The 24,071-nt window shown below is 45.1% G+C and overlaps 1 protein-coding gene across 1 annotated transcript in view; it reads right to left on the bottom strand.

Moving 5' to 3' along the window:
* Positions 1-9,788: 9,788 nt before the first annotated feature.
* The window catches only part of VEGFD (vascular endothelial growth factor D), a 38,711-nt gene continuing 24,428 nt past the window's right edge, over positions 9,789-24,071 (bottom strand). The window contains exons 3-7 of the mRNA XM_084841752.1: positions 19,164-19,354; positions 18,103-18,251; positions 17,253-17,350; positions 12,237-12,432; positions 9,789-10,446 (exon numbers count right to left, since the gene is read on the bottom strand). Coding sequence (XP_084697878.1) covers positions 10,338-10,446; positions 12,237-12,432; positions 17,253-17,350; positions 18,103-18,251; positions 19,164-19,354 — 743 coding nt within the window. The 3' untranslated portion in view covers positions 9,789-10,337. The remainder of the gene's footprint in view (positions 10,447-12,236; positions 12,433-17,252; positions 17,351-18,102; positions 18,252-19,163; positions 19,355-24,071) is intronic.

The following is a 24,071-nucleotide window of genomic DNA, read 5'->3' as shown; positions in this document are numbered from 1 at the left end:
GATTTAGAGTGCAATCCTATGCATGTTTAGACAGAGAAAAGTCCTACAGCTCCCAGCACTTCCCAGCCAGCAAGGCTGGCAAGGAGTGGCCAACACCCATTGGAAAGCCCACTGGGGCGAAAAGCCACTTGGAGAACAATTTGGAGCACCGAACTGGCAAGCGGGGAAAGGTTTAGGCATTCCTCTCTCCCCTGCCAGTTCCCTGCTCTGACTCTCTCCCCAACCAACCAAGGCAGCTTTGCTTTCAGGGCTATGCTTTCAGCAGCACAGTCTATAGTCTGCATACCTGACTTCCCTGAAAAGCTTCCAGCATTAATATGCTAGTTAAAAGAGACCGTATATACTGGGCTGACACAAGATGTTTTGCTGTCTTAAGTGAAGGACACAATGGTGCCTCCACTCATCCCATTTACAAAAGCCGACCAGACTGGCCGCTGAATCTTAAACACTGCTGGCATAGCGTCCCCTCTTGCATCGGAGGGCAGCAGGCTACTTCAGGAGATGCAGGGCGGGCAACATGGCACACCCAGCTCTCTCCTTCAACACTTTGCTCTGCTCCCTGCCCCTCACCCACTGCCGCATGATACAGCCACATCATTTTGCCTAATGGTAGGACCAGCCCTGCAAGATTAAATAAGGAAGTAATAGGAGTCTGGGCCGACTCTGCTCTGAGCCATGATGAGCCATGTGGCAGATCAGGAGGGGTGGCAGATCATGCTGGCTCAGGTGGCAGATCAGGAGGGGTGGCAGATCGTGCTCCCCATTGCTGCCGCCTGCAGGGCTGCCCATCGCTGCTGCTGCTGCACTGTCACTGCATCTGTGCCTTCCTGCCCCCAGTGGCAGCTTCAGTCGCTACCGCCACTGCTACCACAGCTTGTCAGCCTTCAGTGGAGCACCAGCACCGCTTTTGCGGGAAAGCAGCCAGCGCTCCTGCTGCTGGACTCTTGGGACTCCAGAGTGCTCAACACATCGAGCTGAGACATCGTGGGCAAGGTAGCCACACACAGTGCCTGCACAAAGTGGTAGCAGAGCAGGCACTCTCCATGGCCACCTTGATCACAGTGCCTGGCTCTGAGGAAGGACCTCTTCCTCAGAGCGAGGAACTGAATGGCAAAATGGCCCTGGGAATAACCGCTACCACTGCTTATGCAATGGCAAAAACATTTTTAAAGGATGTGGGGTGAGAGGAGGAGGAGGATCCAGGGACGCCACCCGGCTCCTCCTTAATTAGGAGTGCCTGCTCCTACGTCCGAGCAGTTTGTGTCAACTTTATAGGAATAGGTGCTTCTTCTCCTCTTTCTAGAATATCTCTGTCCATTACAGAGAGCATGGCTGCTTCTCAGACTGTAGAAAACAGCGCCAAGGAGTCTGGGACATCATCATTTCAATTCATACTGATCTTTCTGAGGGAGAAAACTAGTGTGTTGGTATTCTTGTTTTAAAAATGTCTGTGAATAGAGCAGAAGTAAGTCTTAGCCTAAGTTGCCTTCCCCCCCCCTCTCTCCCTCTCTCTCTCTGTTTTTTTTTTTTTTTACAAACGAACACAGTAAGGCTTTCTTCACACAAAGCTTTTATCCTGCAATTGAGATGGCTCTCTCTCAGAAGTTTGCGGGCTCTTTACATGACACCATGATCATCCCAGGCATCTCCTGCACTAAATGCCCTTTGTTCCGTTTTTAAATAGATTGCAGGTAATGAGCTGTCAAATTACCCCGTTGTGTTCCGCTTGAGTTCCCTCCGTCAAAAGAGTTAAAGCGGCAAGAAGAGGAGCGAGGTAATGGAAGACTCAGGTAATGGAAGACTCAGATACAGGGAGAAGGGTTGGGGGGAAAGGAAGCGGGTAAAAAAGTAGTCATCGTGATCCTGCATTTAAAACGGAAGCAGAAAGCCCCGTTTAAAATGCAGGATTTTAGGCTGGTGTAGAGATGCCCTTAATGTTAACTAGACAACAAATGATTTACTACTACATTTTATCCCACTTTTCAGACAATTATTTTCTCACCAAGTGGCTCACAGAGAGAGAGAGAGAGAGAGAGAGAGAGAGATTGATTATGCCTTTCTCAAAGAAATGGTTGTATATTTTGGTTATGCAAGTCTTCTCTGACAAAGCTAAAGTAGAATTCAGCAGATTTTCTATATTAAACTGAAAGGCTACCACATTATGTGGTATTTGAAGAGAATGTCATTATACTATATGGTAAAATAAAGAGGGTATCTAATTAGAAACTCTGTGTTTCCCCAGTCATTCCTCATTGGCTACAAACCATATCTTTTTCCCTTTAATTCAAACAGATTTTTTTCTTCAGTTGCAGTCCTTCAGTGATGTTTTCGGTAAATGCTAATGGAACAGACTGACAGGTAAAATAGATGACAGGGTATCATTGGTAGATCCCATCTGTCTTGACTAATGCACAAAGTGGATGGCATTTTCTAATGAGTGCAGATGAATATACACTAACATTACCTTCCTGGAGTTAATGAAGATTAATAGTTCACAATGTGATTTATGTCCATTAATCTAAACAGGCCTCACAGGAACTGCAGCAAAGCTCAGGTCAGTTGTCATCCCTTGCTCCTCATTTCTTTTAAACAAATGCAGCACTCAGTGCTTGAAACTGAACTAATGCTGGCTGAGGAGGACCAAATAACACATGATGCTCAACATGCCACTTCAAGTAGCATGCACCTTTTCAATGCTGTATCTGGGGATGGGCCCTAGCTCAGTGGCAGAGCGCATGCTTTCCATGCAGAAGTTGCATGTCCGATTCCTGGCTTCTCCAGTTAGAGCTAGGAAAGGATCCTGCCTGGAAACCATGGAGAGTGGCTCACAGACAGTGTAGACCAGCCTTCTCCAACCTGGTGCCCTTCAACTGGCTGGGGAATGCTGGGAATTGTAGTCCAACACATCTGGAGGGCACAAGACTGGTCTGTGCTAGATGCACAAGTGGTCTGATTCAGTATAAGGCAGCTTCCTATGTGTCTATATACCCACGGTCCATGGGGGTATAGTCCTTTTCTCCACCTCCACAGCCCCAGTGAGAATTGTCCTTCCGGAGCGGCTGTTCACTTGAGGAGAGTGACTCCCATTGGCACCAGTGTGGGCTTCCCACCTATACATGTCTACTCAGAAGTAAGCCCCACTGATTTCAGTGGAACATACTCCCAGGTAATATGTACATAGGACTGCAGCCTAAACGTAAGAATAAAAGTTTGTGTTCCCCAGTATATAAATCCTTAAAGTAAGAGCTTTTCCACATGAGACATTTATTGTACACTCATGATTTCTTACTCATGGTTGTTTACAGGCTTTTTAGATGATGCCGTGGTCCTCCAGTTTTGCTTCTGTTAGTTCAGATTCAGAACACTTTCTGGGTGTATTTTAGAATAGGGAAAATGGGGTGTTATTTCAGAACAGGGGAAATGGTGCTGTTTCTCCTTGTGTATTTGAGTTATTCCACTATAACACAGCTCCACCTAGAGGTTATGTAGTGGGAAAGCAGGAAAGGAAAGGCTCCCTGTGTAGAGCTCAGATCTCACTTCTGCAACAAAACTGAAAATAGATACAGTGATTAACAGCCTCATGTAGAGATGCTCTAAGAGAAATGGAAGAGAAAACATACATCTATAATGTTTAAATACCTAACCTTACTTCCACATATGCACACCACGTATGCAGGAACAAAGCACGCTTGCTTTATGTGCCACATAATTAAAGATACACTATTACTTTCAGGATCTTTCTCCCAAATCATACCAACATAGTCCCATACTAAATGTAAAGTGATCTGTGGTCTTTCATGCACTGACAAGCTTTCAGACAATAGCCTCTGCTCACAAATCAGTAACATTGACTAGCCAAATTAAAAATATATAAAGGTCAGTACCTGCTCATTTGGAAGTAAGATACAGAATAAACATTTGGATATTTGGAGCTGCTCTAAAATAGTTTTCTCAGTTTTTAGAACATCTTAGAAGATCTTGCTTATTATATGCCTTCTCTAGTGATATTTCCATATGCAAAAATGCTAATTTGTTGGGGGGGTTGCTCTCCTTGGAACAGGCATAGGTCTATGGTGTCATGTTAGCAGCGCTCTATCCTCCTTGTGGCTAGGATAATCCAGGAAAACCACACAGCTTTGGCATTTGAAATGTTATGCTTACGCTGGTATACCACATGTTTTGTGCCATGTGATGAGCATTGAATGCCAACTCTAGGTCCACCCCCCCACACACACACCTTTATAGAGGAACAACATGAAAGTTAAGATCTGCATCCTCTGTATGGATCCAGATACTCAAAACCTTGGAACGGCTTGGGAAGAGAGTACATGGTTTAAGACAGTGTTTCTGCATGATCTTCCTTGATTTACTTCTGGTAGAGTGCATGGCTGTACTAATCACTTCTCTTGGAAGCCTGTGGGAAAGGACACAGGCAGAGATGTCTTGTTATGCAGAGCGCACACTGACCAAGCTGTCACCTTAAGGGCAAGAAAAAAAATCATGCAACCACCAGTTCTTGTTTTGCCTTTATGGTGGCAATTTGGAGGCTTTTTTAAAAGGCTTTGGAGTTCTGTGTCAGGAATGAATCTGAGCGTCTGGAGATAGCTAGCAGCTCAGATTCAGAATGGGAACAGCCGGAACAGGGGGAGGCTCCCTCCCTAGAGGGCTCAGATATGGCAAGGCCTTCTTCTCAAGACCCTGGCACACAGGTGGCTCGTCCTAGAGGGCCCCCTCCTTTCCTCCTCCATGAGAACTCAGGTCTCGGGGGAGGAGAGTCAGGGGCGTGACTTGAGGGATGCTAGGGTCCATTGCAGAGCGAAGTGGGAAAAGTTAGAGGCGGAGCTCAGACACTCCTCCAGGTTGGCTATGCATGAAAGCCTACGTAGGAGGCAGCAACTGTGTGGTGTAGTGGCTAGAGAGCTGGACTGGGAATTGGGAGATCCTGGTTCTAGTCCCATTTGGCCATGGAAGTTCACTGGGTGACTTTGGGCCAGTCACAGACTCTCATCCTAACCTACCTCACAGGGTTGTTGTGAGGCTAAAATGGAGAGGGGGAGGATAATGTAAGTTGCCTTGGGTTCCTTGCAAGAGGGAAAAAGGTGGGATATAAATGCAATAAATAAACTGTAAGGGAGGGCCACCACCCCCCCCCCAAGCTAGTCTGGGTGGGAAGTTCTTGTTCAAAGTGCTGGCAACTTCTCTAACTTCCACTTCGGCTCCTCTATTGGTGTTTGTAATTGCGAGGAGTAGCTATTTCCTTTGTAGCCTGAGCGTTTCCTAGAATCTGCATTTGTAGGGAACCTAGTCATTAACTAATAAAGTAGTGAGCCTGACGCCTGGTATCTTGGAGAGTACTGACTGCGAAGGGGGAGGACGAAGGAACGTGACATTCTGCCACTGACATCAGTGACCTAGTGCAGAAAAGTAAAAAGAAAACCAACAGCCTGCTCCTACAGCTGAAGCTGAGAGGTGCTGCACTGCTGATTCTGCAGCTAACTGCAGCGAAGTGAAAGCAGGCTAGGTTGGCAGGCACAACAGGGGCGGGCGGGCTGGCTGGCTGGCTGGACAGTGGCCACCTGCTTTAAATGCTGTGCCTGGGGGCATGGGGACTTTCAGCACTGCCAAGAGTGGTGGTGTGAGATCAAAGCATCGCAGTGAAGCGGAGGCCTCCTATTTTCAACAATAGTCCTAGATGCTTCACAGTTAGGGCATCAGGGCAGTAGTGTTCCCTTGCCGTTTGTCCCCCGCACCTGATATTCCAACAGGATCAGTGCCTTTCTGATGTGTTTTTCTCTTTTGTATGATGCCCATGAAGCCACAGCTGAAATTTTGTGTGTACGAACCTAGAAAGCTGGCTTATACTGGGCCAAACAACTGGTCCATATAGATCAGTGTTTTCTACAATAGCTTTCCCCAACCTGATGTTCTCCAGATGTTTTGGACTATAGTTCCCAGAATTCCTGACCATTGGCCATGCTGGTTGGGGCAGCTGGGAGTTGAAGGCAAAACGTCTTGGGGAAGCCTGTTATACAACACTGACGGGAAGCAGCTTGTCCCAGTTATTAATTAAAAAATGAGCTTGATTCACCCTCACCATTGCAAACTTCGCATATTTCAGCATTTTCCTGGTTGCCTTCTATCTTATTCACCCTGGCACACTTGGGAACGTCTTCATCTAATTACCTAGTTATTTTTTGCTTGCTGTCATGATATCCCCCTACAGTATATCTCAGCCCCCGCTATATCTCAGTAGGATTAAAAGGAAGACCAATGTGGGGTCAGTAGAGGACGTTAGTAGTAAGTAATGTATATGTACTCATGCTGTATTTTATGGCTTTAATTATTATGAACTACCCAGAGAGCTTCGGCTGTTAGGCATTACAGAAATCTAATGAATCAATAATAAATAATTATCTTCTGGAAAGAAGAAGTAAGTCTTGTTTACGATGTTGAAATGAATGTGTATGAAAGGGGTAGATTATAAACCAATTTTAGGGACACTAGAGATTAGGGCTGGTGAACTTGTTGTCCCTCATATGTTTTTGGATTCCAACTCCCATCAGCCCCACCCAGCATGGGCAATGGTCAGAGAAAATGGAAGTTGTAATCCAACATCTGGGGGGGGCACAGGTTCCCCATCCCTGCTAGAGATCAAACTGGACGATGGTGCTGCCTATAGGAGACATGTGTGACAGGCTCTTGAGGGTTTCAGAGAGGTTTTTTCAGCCCCACTTGGGAGAAGCCAAGAACTGAACCTGGGACCTTTTGCATGCAGAGCTTGTGCTCTACCACTGAGCTACAGCCCTTCTCCTTAAGGAAGCAAGTGTTTGAAAAATGTGATGCTGGCTCTGTACTGTTAATCTGGTACTAAAAGGGTTTACAAAGACTAAAGATGGCTGATTTGATCTGGAATGGTAGAAGAACTTGAGTGAGGGTTTTGGGGAGACCTACAAGAAGAGCCCCTAAAATCCCCCAGACTCATAACCAGTTTTATATTCCGGACTCTTGAGCCCTGGGCGAGAAGACCTTGAAGTTTGATTTTATGCTAAATGATATTATTTCACTAACTGAGACTCTAAGATTTTGCAGGACTGTCTTTGAAGAAAGCTGTCTTTACAAGCAGATTACACAGAGCTTGCTCAAGGCCACGACGTGCTGGCAGAGTGTCTAAGTGAGAAGAACAGCAGAACTGAGCCTGCTCAGATGCCTACTAAGAGGAGGAAAAGTACTATTTTGACATCTCGTGGTGTACACCTGCTGATAAGAGGATGGCCTTTCTGGATGCTAGTTGGGCAGGGAAGCTGTAGCCCTGAGCACAAGCGACAACTGGGAGGAGGTGTTTGGGCGGGTATGACCAAAAATGGCCACAGATGACCAGGAGTTCAAAGAACATATACCAGAGAGAAATGAGTCAATCAAGATAACATGCCCAGATGGCAGACTTTGGGTCATATTTGGGGACAGTTCAAAGTAACCCGTTTGTAATGGTGCTAGACATGTTCCCTGGACACATGAAATTGTGGGAGATAGATGACACACCTTATTTCTGATTGGTGAGCAAATGCTCTAACCATGTGCACCCCATTTTGATTGGCAGATGATCTTCTCATTGCTCCTTGGGCCTCACCTTTGACCAGAGCAGGGGTATAAAAACACAGGTAATGAGAGCTCCTTGTTGCTCTGGTTCCTGCTGCTGCTGTTACTTCACTTCACGCTTTCTGCCGTGCCACCAGACCCAAGGATCTGGGTAACTATGGACCTCTTTAGACTCTTAGACTTTGGAAATGAGGATGTTTTCTGGAAGTAGAATTTAGAATTATCTCTGAGTTTAGGACTTAGAGTGCTTTCTAAGCTTGGGACTTGGAGGTTATTTCTGGAGAGGGGATTTGAAATCTTCAGAGGTGGCAAATGGAATTATTTCCAGGTCTTGGGTTTTCCTTTCACTCTGATGCCTACCTCTATTCTTCATATGCCTAGAGGAACTTAGTAATGCTTTAGCATAGCTTTTGTATTCAGGTAGGAAGCAGGAGGAAGTAACAGGGGGTTAACACTTAGTTTAGGTTGTTTTAGTCTAGCTTTGAACCACAAGTAGTAAACAGGAGAAAGTTGGAAGGAGGAGTCATAACAATGTTAGAAGCTCAAGCCATTATCTTATTAGCCAAGTTCATAATACCAGCTTTGGCAATTGCAATTCTTTCAATTAATCTTCTATTTTTGTTGCATTCTCTTTCTCTGTAATTGTAAAGAACATTACATTTCTAATGCTCATATAACCACCAATGCCACTTTCTTTACTTTGTATTTTCCTGAAATAAAGCCTGGAATAGATTTCAATTTACAATTTTGTCTGTAGTGATGTTTGCCTGTTGGGATTAGCTTGGTTACCCATTGGGGTGCTTCGGACCCATTTGGTGTGGGTTCTGAGGTTAAACAGGACCGAATTTACATGTAGCACACTTTTAAAAGGTTGTGCCACAGACATTCTTCTTTGTTAGCAATAGCTGTATGGGGCCTGTGTTGTCTATAATGTGCAGTATTTGGACCAGTGAACAAAACTGCCTTCATTTTGATGTACTGTGAAGGCAGAATATTAGGGCCAATGAAATGTTAATATGTCTTATGGGAACTTCCATGAGTACATGAGCCAGAAACTAGAGTTACTTAAGGTAATTTCATCAAACAAATACCTATTTAAATACAAAATGTATGGAATGGAATGTGTGAAATTCTATAACTTGACACATTTATTTTTTTCTTTTAAAACGTTAATATATATTAAAAATGGGAGATTTTTAATCTCGGCAGTCGGTAATTTTAGACTCTGGACTTAATGGTCTTACACCTGCAGTGGAGGCTGGTGGCTCTGATTTTGATGGGGCTGCCATTCCATTCTGGGTTTCAGTCAGAACCAGCCAGAACTCTAAAGGAGCTGTCCAAGATGCTGAACCCATTTGGGCAATTGGGTCCAGCACCTTGGACAGCTCCCTTAAAGTTCTGGATAGTTCTGACTAAAAGCCAGAATGGAACCACAGCCTCACTGTAATCGGAGCCACCAGCCTCCACTGTACACCACTGCCTCTGTAGATAGTAATGTGCATTACTTCCCTTACTTCAAAATGCGGTAAGCCAGCCCTGCTGCATTTGGGAGCCCTCTTGCCCATTCTACTGAGTGGGGCCCTGGGCTTATGCCCCAAAGTCCTGCTCTCATGGCACCATTGATTGGCGATATAATCCAGATCTTCCCTTCTTGTGTAGAAGAGGAGGATATGGACCCCCGTGTGTGTGGAGACAAGACGCTAGGAGTGAAGAAGTACTTGAGAGCGATGGAAGGTGGCTCGCTGTGCCCACCCCCAGCTTCCATGCATTGATTGACTCTCTGTGCACAGAGCTGATCAATTCATGAGCAGGGTCAAAGGCAGAATCCAGTTCACCTGTCCATGTGTTGATTGCATGTGGATATGTTGTGTGAACAGTCCATAAGTGAATGGGAATCACATAGACATTAATTAAGTGATGTACATGCATCTGAAGCAGCCCATAGAAGGTGCAGAAAACCTTGAACGCTGGGGCCTTCTGAACACAAGGCCTGTACACTACATCTTCCCACATGAATGTTAGAACATGCATCTTTCTTTAAAAAGAAGGAAGGAAACGCAGCTGAGGCAGGTAACAAGATTCATTGTGGAACTTCATGGATAAGGAATGGTAGAAGCTTGTGAAAAGCCCTGGCTGGTAGTTCATTCTTTCTGACCAAACTTGCATTAGAAATCACCAGTGGCAATATGTATTAATTAATAATTGGTGCTTTATTGTCCTATATACATTTTAAATATGACACATCAGACAGTAGTTCTACAATAAATCCAAGTAATAAAACAAAGATGGACAGTAGATCAAATAATTCAGTGCTGAACATATTTGGGAACCAAACTTTGGAAGATCTGAAAATATTGCTTGAAAGAAATATGCTCAATAATATCTGTGGGTTGAAGGTATAGAACACGTTTCTGCATTTCCATGTTGCAGGATGACGACTGTCCCCATTTCAACAATACCAGTTTCTTTTCCATACATCAACAGTGATGGATTTAGGTCTTTTTAGTGGCCCTTTACAGAAAGAGAATAATTTGTTGATGCAGTCATCTAAGGCAAGATGGCAAGGCCTAGCAGATCCATTCGCCTTCTTCATGAATGCAGACTGGGTTTTATTTCTCTACCAGTAAGTTACCCATATCCACGATTATTATACATTAATAGCCAGTGACAGACAGCTACTTTGCAAAGCAGTGTGGTGTTTGATACAGGAGATGAAAGCTCGATTAAGGGGTTTCTTTGCTTTACGACCCATAAGGACTTCTCCCTCCCCGCAGACAGCGACAGTGTCTTGAGCACACTGGCCGAGAAGCGGGACATATTCTGGCCTGGAATGGGCATTTGTCTTCACAACTGTTTAAAGACAAAAATTGAGAAAATATGATATGGTAAGTATACAATATTTATTTGATTGATTTATATTTACATCCCACCCTTTCTTGCAAGGAGCCCAGGGCAGCAAGGGACATAGCTCAGTGGTAGAGCACCTGCTTCACATGCAGAAGGTCTCAGGTTTGATCCCCGGCATCTCCAGGTAGGGCCAGGAAAGAATCTTGCCTGAAGCCCTGGAGAGCCGCTGCCAAGTCAGTACTGACAACACTGGGCTAGATGCACCCATGGCCTGACTCTGTAAGGCAGCTTCTTATGGCTATCAACCTATGTAAAGATAATGCAATACATGAGCACCATGAACATCATAATTCTAAACTTACAGCAAAACCATCACTATAACACCGCAGGACTTAAAAGGAATGAAAAGGCCATTGTCTATTCTTATCTTTTGGAGAGAGACATAACCGTGCTTCATTATTCCATTTGGAAAGGTGGAGTTTCATGATCATTTTGTCCTATATGGGGAGATCTATGTGCATCCTTGGTATGTGAATGGTTCACTGTGTGTGTTTACATTGGAAGCCAAAAAACAACAACAACAACAACCCCAAGTTCAGCAAGTTCCATAAAGTTAGGAAATGTATCTGCCAACTGTACTGCAGACTGGCTTGGGTCCAGGTCAGGATACCCATCTCCTCCCATTCATTAAGATCTGTGGGGGAGCTCCTCTTCCATGTGCCTTTACTGGCAGAGATGTGTCTGGCTGGGGTATGGGACAGGCCCTTCTCTGTGGCCTTATCGAGCCTACTGAACTCCTTACGTAGAGAGGTTCATTTGGCTCCTCTCTTTAGACCTTCTTCCATCGGGCTAAGGTGTTATCCTTTTGTGAGGCATTTGGCCATTGAACAGTTGTATTGAACTGAACCCCCCTCCTTTTTTAAAGACTTTTTTTTTCTCTTGTGACTACTTTATTTGTTTTATTAAACTTAAAAGAACCCTTAAATGGAATATGCCACTTATATTCTATGGGTTGGGACCAGACTAAATTAATTGCACTTAGATCCTATTGAAATCAATGGCAGAAGTTAGGAGTTACTTTTACATTTCCTTCAATGGGAACTAAGTCCAACTAACTTAAAGCTTTTCTACACAAGGCATTTACTGAGTGCTTGTCAGTCCCTACTCATGGCTGTTTACGGGCTTTTAGATGACATCATGACCCTCCAGTTTCGTTTCTGTTTTTAAACAGCACTTTCGGGAAGTTTTTTTCTAGAGCAAGGAAAATGTGGAACTATTTTTAAAAAGCGAAAGAAAATGCTATTTCCACTTGTGTAATTGTGCTATTCCACTATACTGCAGTGCCACCTAGAGCTTATGTAGCGGAAAAGCAGGAAAGGAAACGTTCCTCATGTAGTGCTTGGATCTCAACTCTGCGATGAAACCGAAAGTAGATGCAGCAGATTAACAGTTGATTAACAGCCTTGGGTAGAAAAGCTCTTAGGCATCACATCCAGTATATATTCCTGCATGACACCGATTACAATAGGCAAAACAAGCCGAGGAAGGGGGAGGGAACCCCAAACCAGTATTAAATAGAAAATCCAGAAATTTCTTTTGAGCACAAGACTCTTTTTCAGGTGAGTATTTGTTCCGTTTTGTTAAAAATGCTGTTGATTAATCATGTAGATTCTACACAGAGTACTTCTACTCAGACCCCATCATTTCGCATGAACTGCGATTTGGCACCGGGGGTGGAGAGATCAATCTATCAGTTGCTCGGGCATGGACTGAGCAGGCTGTTTTGAACTTACCTGCATGTTTCTGCATTAAACGTCTTATGTTTTTGAAAGCAGCTCTCCTGGCTCTCTGTACACAAGTAACAGCTGCAGTTCTCTTTGTTCTGAAATAAATTACCGGTGCACTTCCATTTACAGACGCATTCGCAGTTTTCTTCATCGAAGTCCATATTTGGTGCACACATAGCAAGTTCAGCAAGTGGAGGGAGCCCTGGCACAGAAGACACATATTTTGCAGGAGAGCGAGAGAATATGAGAAAGATTTATAAGGGTTCCCCCCCCTTCCGCCCCCCGTGCCTGAAAGCCCTTCTTAAAATTTTGGCAGCTCATCACTTTGCGGAAGGTCACAGAAATAGGGTGTAGCTCCAAGGTAATATCCTGCAGTTTTATAGCAAGTCATGGATTTCACCTATAAAATGTACAATCTGTTCATAGGCCTGTGCTCCCAGGACTTTGAACTCTCAGTGCTGTGTGGCTAGAACTGGGAATTCGTGGCTTGAAAAGAACATAACATGAAATTAATATTCCAGCAGAAAGAAACCCAGAGACTGTATAGATTCTGATGATCACACCCTTTAAAAGCCACACATGCTGGTGTATATTGGATGGAATCCACAGAACTAGTTTAGGCTAGGGGCATCTCTACACCAGCCTAAAATACTGCATTTAAAATGGGGCTTTCTGCTTCTGTTTTAAATGCAGGATCGCAACGACTCCCTTTTTCACGTGCTTCCTTTTCCCCCACCCCTTCCCCCTCCTTCTCCCCGTATCTGAGTCTCCCATTAACTTTCATTGATCTCGCTCCTTTTCTTGCCGCTTTAAGTCTTTTCACGGAGGAAACTGAAGTGGAACCCAAAGGGGTAATTTGATAGCTCATTATCTGTGATCTATTTAAAAACGGAACAAAGGGCATTTAGTGCAGGAGATGCTCCGAAGGTTCATGGCGTCATGTAAAGAGCCCGCAAACTTCCATGAAGGAGCCATCTCAATTGCAGGATAAAAGCTCAGTGTGAAGGAGCCCTCGGGCATGCCCAGTTGGACTTTTTAATTTTTTTCTTTGAACAGAAGACCCTAGACACATCACAAGCTTCTTTTTAGCGCCTAATTCAAAAGTGGTTTGTTTTGCCAGCAGCTGCATTGTTCAAGAAAACAACAACTAACACTCCTTTGGACATCTGGTACTAGTTCAGCTGCTCTTTCAATCCTGGTTACTAATTGCAGTACCCTGATTATCCGGTGTTGCTTAGTCTGGGGAAAAAAATGTCTAAGCCATTCCTAGACATGACTTTCACTCCTTTTAGCAGCGGGTTTGCATGCTTTGGCTATTTTTATTTGAATGATTTTATTTAAATGATATTGGGTGGTATAGAATTATAATAAATAAATCAAATAAATGCCACATCACAAAGAAAGAGCCCTTGAAATTCCCCTGACTTTTACTACACTTTTCCTTTCCATGCAGCCCATGTAAAAGCCCATGATGGATGGGATATTATGATGCTGGGCATGTGGAGTTAGTATAACAATGCAATGCTATACATGTCCACCCAGAAGTAAGTCTCATAGAGTTCAATCAGGTTTACTCCCAAGTAAGTGTGTATAGGATTACAGCTTAACTACCAACTGCAGAGCTTCCAGATGGAAGGTTCCTAGCACTGCCAACGAGAAGGCACGGTGCAGCCATTTCACCTTTTCTTTCTTAACAGATTATCTGTGGTAAGATAAAAGATGGAAGAAGTGGTGGGGAAACATGGGGCAATTACAAGTTGAAGACGATGACATCTGGAACGCCCGTAAAATTCTGTAAATGAGACATAAAAGCTTAGTCTGGAAGCCCCCTTAGAGCAGTTCTTATGTTGCTGTGTTAAGAATTACAAAGGCAGGAAAAAAATGCCCTGGTACATCCATCTATTCCAGTTTTATGACATTCTCAACTAGTCCAAATTTCCATTCTTGATATAAATATTAACATGCCTATATAAGTAAGGAAGAGTAAACACTACAACATTTGTGCAGATCAGAAGCATTTAGTCTTCGGCTTCTTCACACAGAGCTTTTATCCTGCTATTAGGGATGTCAGAGAATTCCGCCACGGACTCCAGTGAGGCCAGATTCTTTAGAATCCAGCCCCCCTGAAATCCGTGGAGGAATGGCCTCCCGCCCCCCACCCCCTCGCGGAATCCCCCCGGGATGGAGCTTACCTGGGGCGGATGCGCTGGCGGCTCCAGCGGTGGCTCCGGCGGCGGCGGCAGTGGCGGCGGCTCCACCTGGTCTCCCAGCCGGCCACTGCCGGGCTGCTGCGGCCGCAAATGGCAGCCGTCGTAGAAGCCGCCATTTGCGTCCTTGCAGGCAGCCGTTATAGGCTACATAAGTATTTACGTAGCCTATCACGGTAAAGGCAGCCACGTAAAGGCAGCCACACAAATTACGTAGCCACAGTAAAGGCAGCCATGCCATTTGCATCCCTGCTCTTTGCCGTGATAGGTTACATAAATATTTACGTAGCCTATCACGGCTGCCTGCAAGGACGCAAATGGCGGCCGCTACAACAGCTGCCATTTGCGGCCGCAGCAGCCCGGCCGTGACCAGAACTCCAGCTGCTGCTGGCCCCGGCTGCAGGGGCCCCTCCATGGAGCCCCTCCGGCCCCTCCATGGAGCCACCGCGGGGCAGAGCCAGCCGGGGAGGATTCCAGGGGGAGGGACGGAGCTCCTCCCCCCCCCCCGTGGATGCCCCAGTGCAGAGCCAGTAAGTGTTTCGTTTCGTACATCCCTACCTGCTATTAAGATTGGTTACTCATGGAAGTTTGCAGGTCCGTTAGATGACGTCGTCAACCTCCAGGGCATCTCCTGCATTAAATGACCTTTATTCCATTTTTTAAAAGATCGGAGATCATGAGCTATCACATTACTGCACTTGAGTTCCGCTTGAGTTCCCTTGTGAAAGAGGAAAACCTGCAATAAGAGGAGCTAGACCAATGAAACATACGGAAGACTCCGATAAGGGGGAAAACGGGGGGCGGGTGGAGGAAGTGCGTGTAAAGGGAGCCCGTCATGATCCTGCATTTAAAATGGAAGCAGAAAGCCCTGTTTAAATGCATGATGTTAGGCTGGTGTAGAGATGCTCTTAGGGTGGCTGTCATGGAATGAAAGAACCGGGATTTTTTGCCCCAGGACAAAATAATATAGCAGCCTTCATCTCTTCTCAGGGTGCTTTCAGATGAGGCTTTTATAGTGACATCATTCTGCCTCATTCACAGAATTTTAAAAGGCATCCAGATGTCATCGTCTTCTACTTGTAACCCTCCCATGTCTTCCACTGCTTCTTTCATCTTTTTTCTTACCGCAGAAAATTAAGAAAAAAAAGACAAAATTGCTGCTCAGTGCTTTGTGATTGCTAATGCTAGGAGCCCTCCATCTGGAAGTACCCTCTACCTGAAGAAGCAGTAAGAATAAACTAGCTAGCAGTGTAACACACACACAACACACGCACACACACACAATCTTTGAGTGCTTCAGAATGTGAGAGCCACGTTGGATCAGACTAAGGGTCCATCTAGTCTAGGGATGGACAAAAGTCCCTTACCTGTTCTCGACGCTTGCTTCGGTTCTCCCCCCGAAGTTCAGGCGAGGGGGGGAGGCGCCCTGCCTCGCCCGGCCGAAATTCAGGCCGGGGGGGAGGCGTCCCATCCCTCACCGGTGAAATTCAGGCCGGGTAGAAGCGCCCCGTCTGCCCGGCCGCGAAAAAAAAAGTAAAACACACACACACACGTGATAGGCTACGTAACGATTTACGTAGCCTATCACGGCTAGATTTCCAAAGTCAGCCGTGATAGGCTACGTAAATCGTCATGTAGCCTATCACAGGTGACTTTGAAAAAAAAAAAAAGGCGTGTACGCAAATGGCGGCGGCCCATGGGCGCCGCCATTTGCGTTCCTTATTTTGGCACGTCTAGTCTACGTAAAGATTTACGCAGACTACGGCGAAAATAAGGGAACGCTATTTGCATTGCCCTTATTTTCACCATAGTCTACGTAAATCTTTACGTAGACTAGACGTGCCAAAATAAGGAACGCAAATGGCGGCGCCCATCGGCCGCCGCCATTTGCGTATGCGCTGTTTTGTTTTTTTTTCCAAAGTCACCTATGATAGGCTACATGACAATTTACGTAGCCTATCACGGCTGACTTTGGAAATCTAGCCGTGATAGGCTACGTAATCGTTACGTAGCCTATCACGGGTGTTTTTTGTTTTTTTTTTACTTTACTTTTTTTTTTTGCAATGGCAGCGGCGGCAGCCGGTCGGGAGACCGGCCGCCGCCCCCGCCAAAACGCCACTGAAACCCGCCGCTGGGAGGGACACTCGCAGGAGGTAAGTCCCATCCTGGGGGGGGCCGGGGGGCTGGCGGAGAATTTCCCCACCAATTTTGGGGGGCCGAATGCATTGGCATTCGGCCTCCCAAACATTCGGGGAGAAATTCTCCGCCATCCCTAATCTAGTCCAGCATTCTGCTCACACAGTGGCCAACCAGCTGTCCATGGGAAACCCAAATGCAGGACATGAGTGCAACAGCATGATCCCCAGCAACTGGTGTACATAGGCATACTGTCCCTGATACTGGTGGTAGCATATAGCCATCAGGACTAGTAGCCATTGATAGCCTTACCCTCCATGAACGCTCCTGGGTGGAGGGTTCCTAGTGCTACCAATCAAAAGACATTGTGCAGCTAGTCTGTCTTTCTCTCCTTAACAGATTTTTTGTGGTAAGAAAAGAAGTAGAAAAGGTGGTGGGAAAACAAATGGAAGTGTTACAAATAGAAGACAACAACACGGTCTGGGGCCCATGTAAAATTCTGTGAATAAGGCAGGACAACAGACCTCAATCTCAATGGCACTTACTTCTGAATGGACATGCACAGGACTGCATTGTTAGTATTTGTAATAAGCAAGAGCAACAGCAGGAATCATAACAAACTGTGGCGAATAGATTTTCAGCCCATTATAAGATGGAGGCTGTTTAATGTAGGATGTACCTTCCCTTCTGTCAGGATGATCTCTGTTTATAACACATTCACATTTACTGCTATTCCATATCCAGCCATCATTGCACATTTTGTTTATATGGGGGCAACTGGAAGAAACCAAAATGCAAAGTAAATCTTTTAAGAACACATTGAGAATGTAACTCAAGTATTTGCACAAACATGGCCCTGAAGATCTAGCTTATTTTTTGACTACATTAAGCCTGCCTTTCCCAACCTGGGGAAGCTAACTGAGGGATGATGGAAGTTGTAGTCCAGCACATCTGTAAGGCGACATGTTGCAGAAGGCTGAATTAAGCAGACGCGTGGCCATTCTGTGTATTGGTTCAGGGAGTTTGTTGAGAAATGTCTGTATGCAGACATGACTTAGGAACGTGCCTAACTTTAAAAACATTTGACAAAAAGCCTCATTACCATCAAAGGAACAATTCAGGGAATTACATTTTCTAAGTCATCAAACTGGGGCCTCAGACTACATTCCAAATTCCTGCTGTTTCTTAATTTGTCACAGCTGCCTCTGTCCATTTTGAATTTTTTTGTAAGCATTTTTTTTTGGTAAATATTAAACATGCCATGGTAATTAAAAACTGCTGCTAGAAGAGAAGCTGTCTCTATATTATGTAACATATTTTACATTGTTTTTCCAAGCAGTCATCAGACCCTTCTTTATAACATTGAAAAATACATACTTTCCCCATACGTTACAGAATCATTTATCTTTGAATCAAGCATACAATTTATGGACGATCCCAGGAAAACATCATGGTTAATTACAGGATTTTTTAAGGGAACAGGGATGTAAACAGAGGGAAAGAGGATGTAAAGACACTGTCCACCTCACCGATCCTCATCTGGATACTGGACAGATCTTCGGATGACAGTATATGATGGGCGCTGAATGTTTGTTATACACTTACAGCCTGTGTGGTTTGCAATTTTGACTTGAATAGGGTCCGGCACATTTGTTAAAGGTACTGAAATCTCAAAGAGCTGGAAAATTGAAATATGGTAGTTAATAAATAATGATAATGATAATAATTCCATTATTAAATCATCCCTTCCCCCTCTTTTCCTGTTCTGTGAAGCAAAACCGAGAATTGCTTTCCATGTTCAGAATTTCCAGTTGTGAATGTACTCTTATAATTCACTCATAAGGACGTGTGATAGACATGTACCCAGGAGCTATGAAAGGCCATAAGTTCTGGCACAGAAACACCACATGTCCTAAACTGTTGCAGGCATGTGCTTCCACCTCATATGGTACAGTCTTCACTCCTGCAAATACTAGGGTATGTGGATTAAGCACACTTGCTGTGTCAACAGTGAAGAAGGCCATGGGTAACTTGTGCGGCCCAAGTCACTTTCTCTCTCAGCCTAAATCCCCTAATTGTAAATTGAGAAATAATAGCGAACAGTCACACAGGGCTGTTGTGGTGGCAAGCCACAGGGAAATGGCGAAATACTTTGCAAATATAAAAATGAACGATACATCAATGTAATCATGCCTCACGCTATTAGGATCTGTCTTTAGGCTTAGCAGACTTCTTGGAGGTTCAGGCTGCAATCTAGTTTGGGGAAGGGCCATAGCTCAGTGGGAGAATGCCTGCTTTTATGCAAAACATCCCAGGTTCAGTCCCCAGCATCTCCAGCTAGGGCTGGAAAAGATGCCTGCAAGAAACCCTGGAGAGCTGCTGCCAATCAATGTAGACAATACTGAGCAAGATGGACCAATGGGCTGACTCAGTATAAGGCAGCATCCTAGGTATGCTTACTTCAGAGTAAGCTGTAAGCCCACTGAATTCCGTGGGACCCCCTTCTGAGTCAAGATGCATAGGATCAGACTGTTAGTTTCCTCTTTGTCAAAGTGCTGTAACTGTGGAAGAGAAGAAAAGGTCAAAATACCATCTTGGAAACGTAGGACGAGCTCGTGTTTGTGCAGCTCAGGCTCTCTTCATTGCAGCAGCCTCCGCATCTGTACACATTCACACAAGGTGGCTTAAAGAACTTGTTGGTGGCTGTACCCAGTTCCTTGGCAACTTCTACACAGGTCTCCCTTGGCACGCACCGAGTCCTTTGCCACTCCTCATCTATAACTGGAGAATACAGAGGCATTCCATAGCCAGCAGTAACCATAACTGGATTCACCTGTTCATCAGCAACCCAGTCTAAGACTAATCATCTACCACTGTGAGATGTGCTTTGAAAGGGAACAATACCGATCTTCACCATTTATTAATATAGGCAAAAAAAGTGGGACCTGCAACAAAATGTTGTGGTGGGGAGTGCTCCTTTTCAGGGTTCTTCTAGCCAGCCATAGCATCCTCCACCATACTCCATTTAATTCCCCCTTGCTTTCCCTCCAATGGTTAGCATTGTGTCTGGAGCGCTTATTGGATGGCCGTCCAGGAAGCTCTACCAATAACCACACAGAGACAATACTAGGTTATAAACTAGACACAACTTTATTGGTCACAGCATAAAGTTTGACATGGTATGGAACTGGATCTGATCATCAGCCAGCCTGCCTGCTGACTAACTCACATCCCAGCCTGAGTGCTGGGTGGCCCCAAAGGGGAGGTTTTGGCCACAGCATGGGATTGACCATGCCACGGTGTGGGCCGTTCACATGTTTCCCCCCTGACCCCCTGGGAGTGGCACAGGCACGCCAGCCCCTGAGCTGGGCTGGAGCCCCATGGCCCACCCCCAGGGACCCCCCTTCTGCTGGGGAGTGTTTTGTGTACCCCCTTTCCCCTTGACTTGGATCCAGCCCAATGCCACCCGCACTAAAGTTGTGATAATGATGCTTAAGAATTGACCTTTAACCAACTTACATTGCTATAAGGATGGTGAAAACCCTGTGAAATGAGCCAATTGATCCCCAGGTGAAGTTCCTTCCCAGCCCCTTCAACCAGGGGCTGACAGCAGTCCATAGCTACAGGCAACCTTACTTAGGGCAGGGTGGGTTGGGCAAGTCTGAGGCAGCAGAGTGGGGAGGAGGCTTGAGCTGCAGCCTCTTGAAGTAGCTGAGGAGTGGAGAGGAGGGAACGCCTTTTGGCCCCACCCCCTGCAAGCCCAGCCAGGGCTGTCGGAGGTGCAGCCTTAAGCAGCTGGCCGCAACCTCCGACCCCCTCCTTCAGAGCCTTCCTGGCTTAAGTTACCACCCACGCTGCAGCGCAAACCAGAACCCCTGGTGAGTAGGGGACCTCGGTTTCTGCGGCCATGGAGCACATTCAGTTTTCATTGAGTTGTTTTGGGGGTTCCTTTGGCTACATTGGGATCTACACTCACTTCTGCACGTCAGAAAGAGAGAGATACAAGAAGCAAAGGCAGCCATGCTGCCACAAAGAAAAATGCCAAAATCCAATTTTGTGTAATATCTTTATTAGGCCAACCCAAAGATCACCAAATTTTTCTTTGCAAACTTTCAAGATCTCCAGATCTTTTCATCAGACAAGGGCATCTCTATACCAGCCTAAAATCCTGCATTTAAAATGGGGCTTTCTGCTTCTGTTTTAAATGCAGGATCACAACAACTCCCTTTTTCACATGCTTCCTTTCCCCTTCCCCACCTTCTCCCCATATCTGAGTCTTCCATTCCCTTTCATTGATCTCGCTCCTCTTCTTGCTGCTTTTACTCTTTTCACAGAGGAAACTGAAGCAGAACACAATGGGGTGATTTGATAGCTCATTATCTGTGATCTATTTAAAAATGGAACAAAGGGCATTTAGTGCAGGAGGTGCCTTGAATGATCACAGCATCATGTAAAGAGCCCGCAAACCTCCATGAAGGAGCCATCTCAATTGCAGGATAAAAGCTCAGTGTGAAGGGGCCCAAGATGTTATGAAAAGCAGGTGGGAGGAGCAAAGGGGAGGAAAAAACCCTGATGGGATGGTGAAGTCACAGTGTCTCCATGTACAGAATTCCAAGATGGGGGTGGGTGGGAGATCAGAGTCCGCAGATATTCAAATTAGGCTCTGCAGGTCATGTGATGGTTAAAGTTTGGACATAGAGATGCCTTATGATTTTTGGGAGCAAGAAAGGGAGAAAAGTCACATCCCCATTTTTGAAAATATGAAATTCAGTTGTTACTGGATCCAGTTGGCCTTCTCTTGTCTCTTTAATGAAGGTTCAATAAGCTGAAATCAGCAGCGGAAGCTTGTCATGATACAGAGTTATCACCTAGTAATTATTGCGGATCAAACTGCTGTTAAAGGGACAGCTACTGAGGGTAGCCCCTTCATGGATCACTGCCTTGTTGTGGCGAAGGGGCTTGCGTAACTCAGTGAAGCCATAAGCTATGCCGTGCAGGGCCACCCAAGACAGACAGGTCATGACAAACAGAGAGTTCTGACAAAATGTGGTCCACTGGAGAAGGAAATGGCAACCCACTCCAGTATTCTTGCCAAGAAAACCCCATGGAACGTATCACGAGGCTAAAAGAGATGACGCCGGAAGATGAGCCCCTCAGATCAGAAGGTGTCCAATATACTACTGGGGAAGAGCAGAGGGAATTTCCAAGTAGCGCCACAAAGAGTGAAGAGACTGGGCCAAAGCCAAAAGGACACTCAGCTGTGGATGTGTCTAGTGGTGAAAAGAAAGTCTGATGATGTAAAGAACAATATTGTTTAGGAACCTGGAATGTCAGATCAACGAATCAAGGTAAGCTGGAGGTGGTCAAACATGAGATGGCAAGATTGAACATTGACATCTTCGGAATCAGCGAACTAAAATGGACAAGCATGGGCGAATTTAATTCAGGTGACCATTATATCTACTACTGTGGGCAAGAATCCCTTAGACGAAATGGAGTAGCACCCATAGTCAACAAAAGGGTGGGAAAAGCAGTACTGGGGTACAATCTCAAAAATGATAGAATGATCTAAGTAAGAATCCAAGGCAAACCATTCAACATCACAGTAATTCAAGTCTATGCCCCAACCACTGAGGCCGAAGAAGCTGAGGTTGATCGGTTCTGTGAAGACCTACAACATCTTCTAGAATGTTCTACAACATCTTCTGTGAAGACCTACAACATCTAACACCAAAAAAAGATGTCCTCTTCATCATAGGGGATTGGAATGCTAAAGTAGGAAGTCAAGAAATCACCGGGATAACAGGCAAGCATGGCCTTGGTGTACAAAATGAAGCAGGACAAAGGCTAATAGAGTTTTGCCAAGAGAACACGCTGATCATAGCAAACACTCTTTTCCAACAGCACAAGAGGCAACTCTACACATGGACATCCCCAGATGGTCAGTATCGAAACCAGATTGATTATGTACTTTGCAGCCAAAGATGGAGAAGCTCTATACAGTCAGTAAAAACGAGACCTGGAGCTGACTGTGGCTCAGATCATGAGCTGCTTCTTGCAAAATTTCGGCTTAAATTGAAGAACGTAGGGAAAACCACTAAACCATTCAGGTACAACCGAAATCATATCCCTTATGAATATACAGTGGAGGTGACAAATAGATTTAAGGGATTAGACCTGATAGAGTGCCTGAGGAACTATGGATGGAGGTCTTCTTAACAAGAAGACCTCCATCCATAGACAAGAAGGCCTTCTTAAATGAACAATGCAAATAAATCGAGGAAAACAATAGAATGGGAAAGACTAGAGATCTCTTCAAGAAAATTGGAGATATCAAGGGAATGTTTTGTACAAAGATGGGCATGATAAAGGACAAAGAAGGCATGGACCTAACAGAAGCAGATGAGATTAAGAAGAGGTGGAAAGAATACACAGAAGAACTATACAGGAAAGATCTTAATGTCCCTGATAGCCACAGTGCGGTCACTGAACTTGAGCTGGACATCCTCGAGAGTGAAGTCAAGTGGGCCTTAGGAAGCATTAGTAACAACAAAGCTAGCGGAGATGACAGTATTCCAGCTGAGCTATTTAAGATCCTAAAAGATGATGCTGTTTAAGTGCTGCTCTCAATATGGTAACAAATTTGGAGCACTCAACAATGGCCACAAGACTGGAAAAGGTCAGTTAGCATTCCAATTCCAAAGAAGGGCAATGCCAAAGAGTGTTCAAACGACCGTACAATTGTGCTCATTTCACATGCCAGCAAGGTTATGCTCAAAATCCTACAAGCTAGGCTTCAGCAGTATGTGAACCGAGAACTACCAGAAGTACAAGCTGGATTTCAAAGAGGCAGAGGAACTAGAGATCAAATCGCCAACATTTGCTGGATCACGGAGAAAGCAAGAGAATTCCAGAAAAACGTCTCTTTCTGCTTCATTGACTACGCTAAAGCCTTTGATTGTGTGGATCACAACAAACTCTGGCAAATTCTTAAAGAGATGGGAGTACCAGACCACCTTACCTGTCTCCTGAGAAACCTGTACGAGGGTCAAGAAGTAACAGTAAGAACCACACATGGAACAACCGATTGGTTCAAAATTGGGAAAGGAGTACGACAAGGCTGTATATTGTCGCCCTGCTTATTTAACTTATATGCACAGTACATCATGAGAAACGCTGGTTTGGATGAATCACAGGTCGGAATTAAGATTGCCGGGAGAATTATCAACAACCTCAGATACGCAGACGATACCACCCTAATGGCAGAAAGTGAAGAGGATCTCAAGAGCCTCTTGTTGAGGGTGAAAGTGGAGAGTGCAAAAGCTGGTTTGAAACTCAACATTAAAAAAACTAAAATCATGGCATCTGGCCCCATCACCTCCTGGCATATAGAAGGGGAAGAAATGGAAGCAGTGACAGATTTTATTTTCTTGGGCTCCAAGATCACCGCAGACGGTGACTGTAGCCATGAAATTAAAAGACGCTTGCTCCTTGGGAG

This window comes from Heloderma suspectum, chromosome 3, assembly GCF_057233095.1.
Source record: "Heloderma suspectum isolate Gila_16-S chromosome 3, 16-S_ref, whole genome shotgun sequence".
NCBI classification, from domain to species: domain Eukaryota; kingdom Metazoa; phylum Chordata; class Lepidosauria; order Squamata; family Helodermatidae; genus Heloderma; species Heloderma suspectum.
Note: the sequence above shows the minus strand (reverse complement) of the source record. Positions and strands in the feature narration are given on the sequence as shown.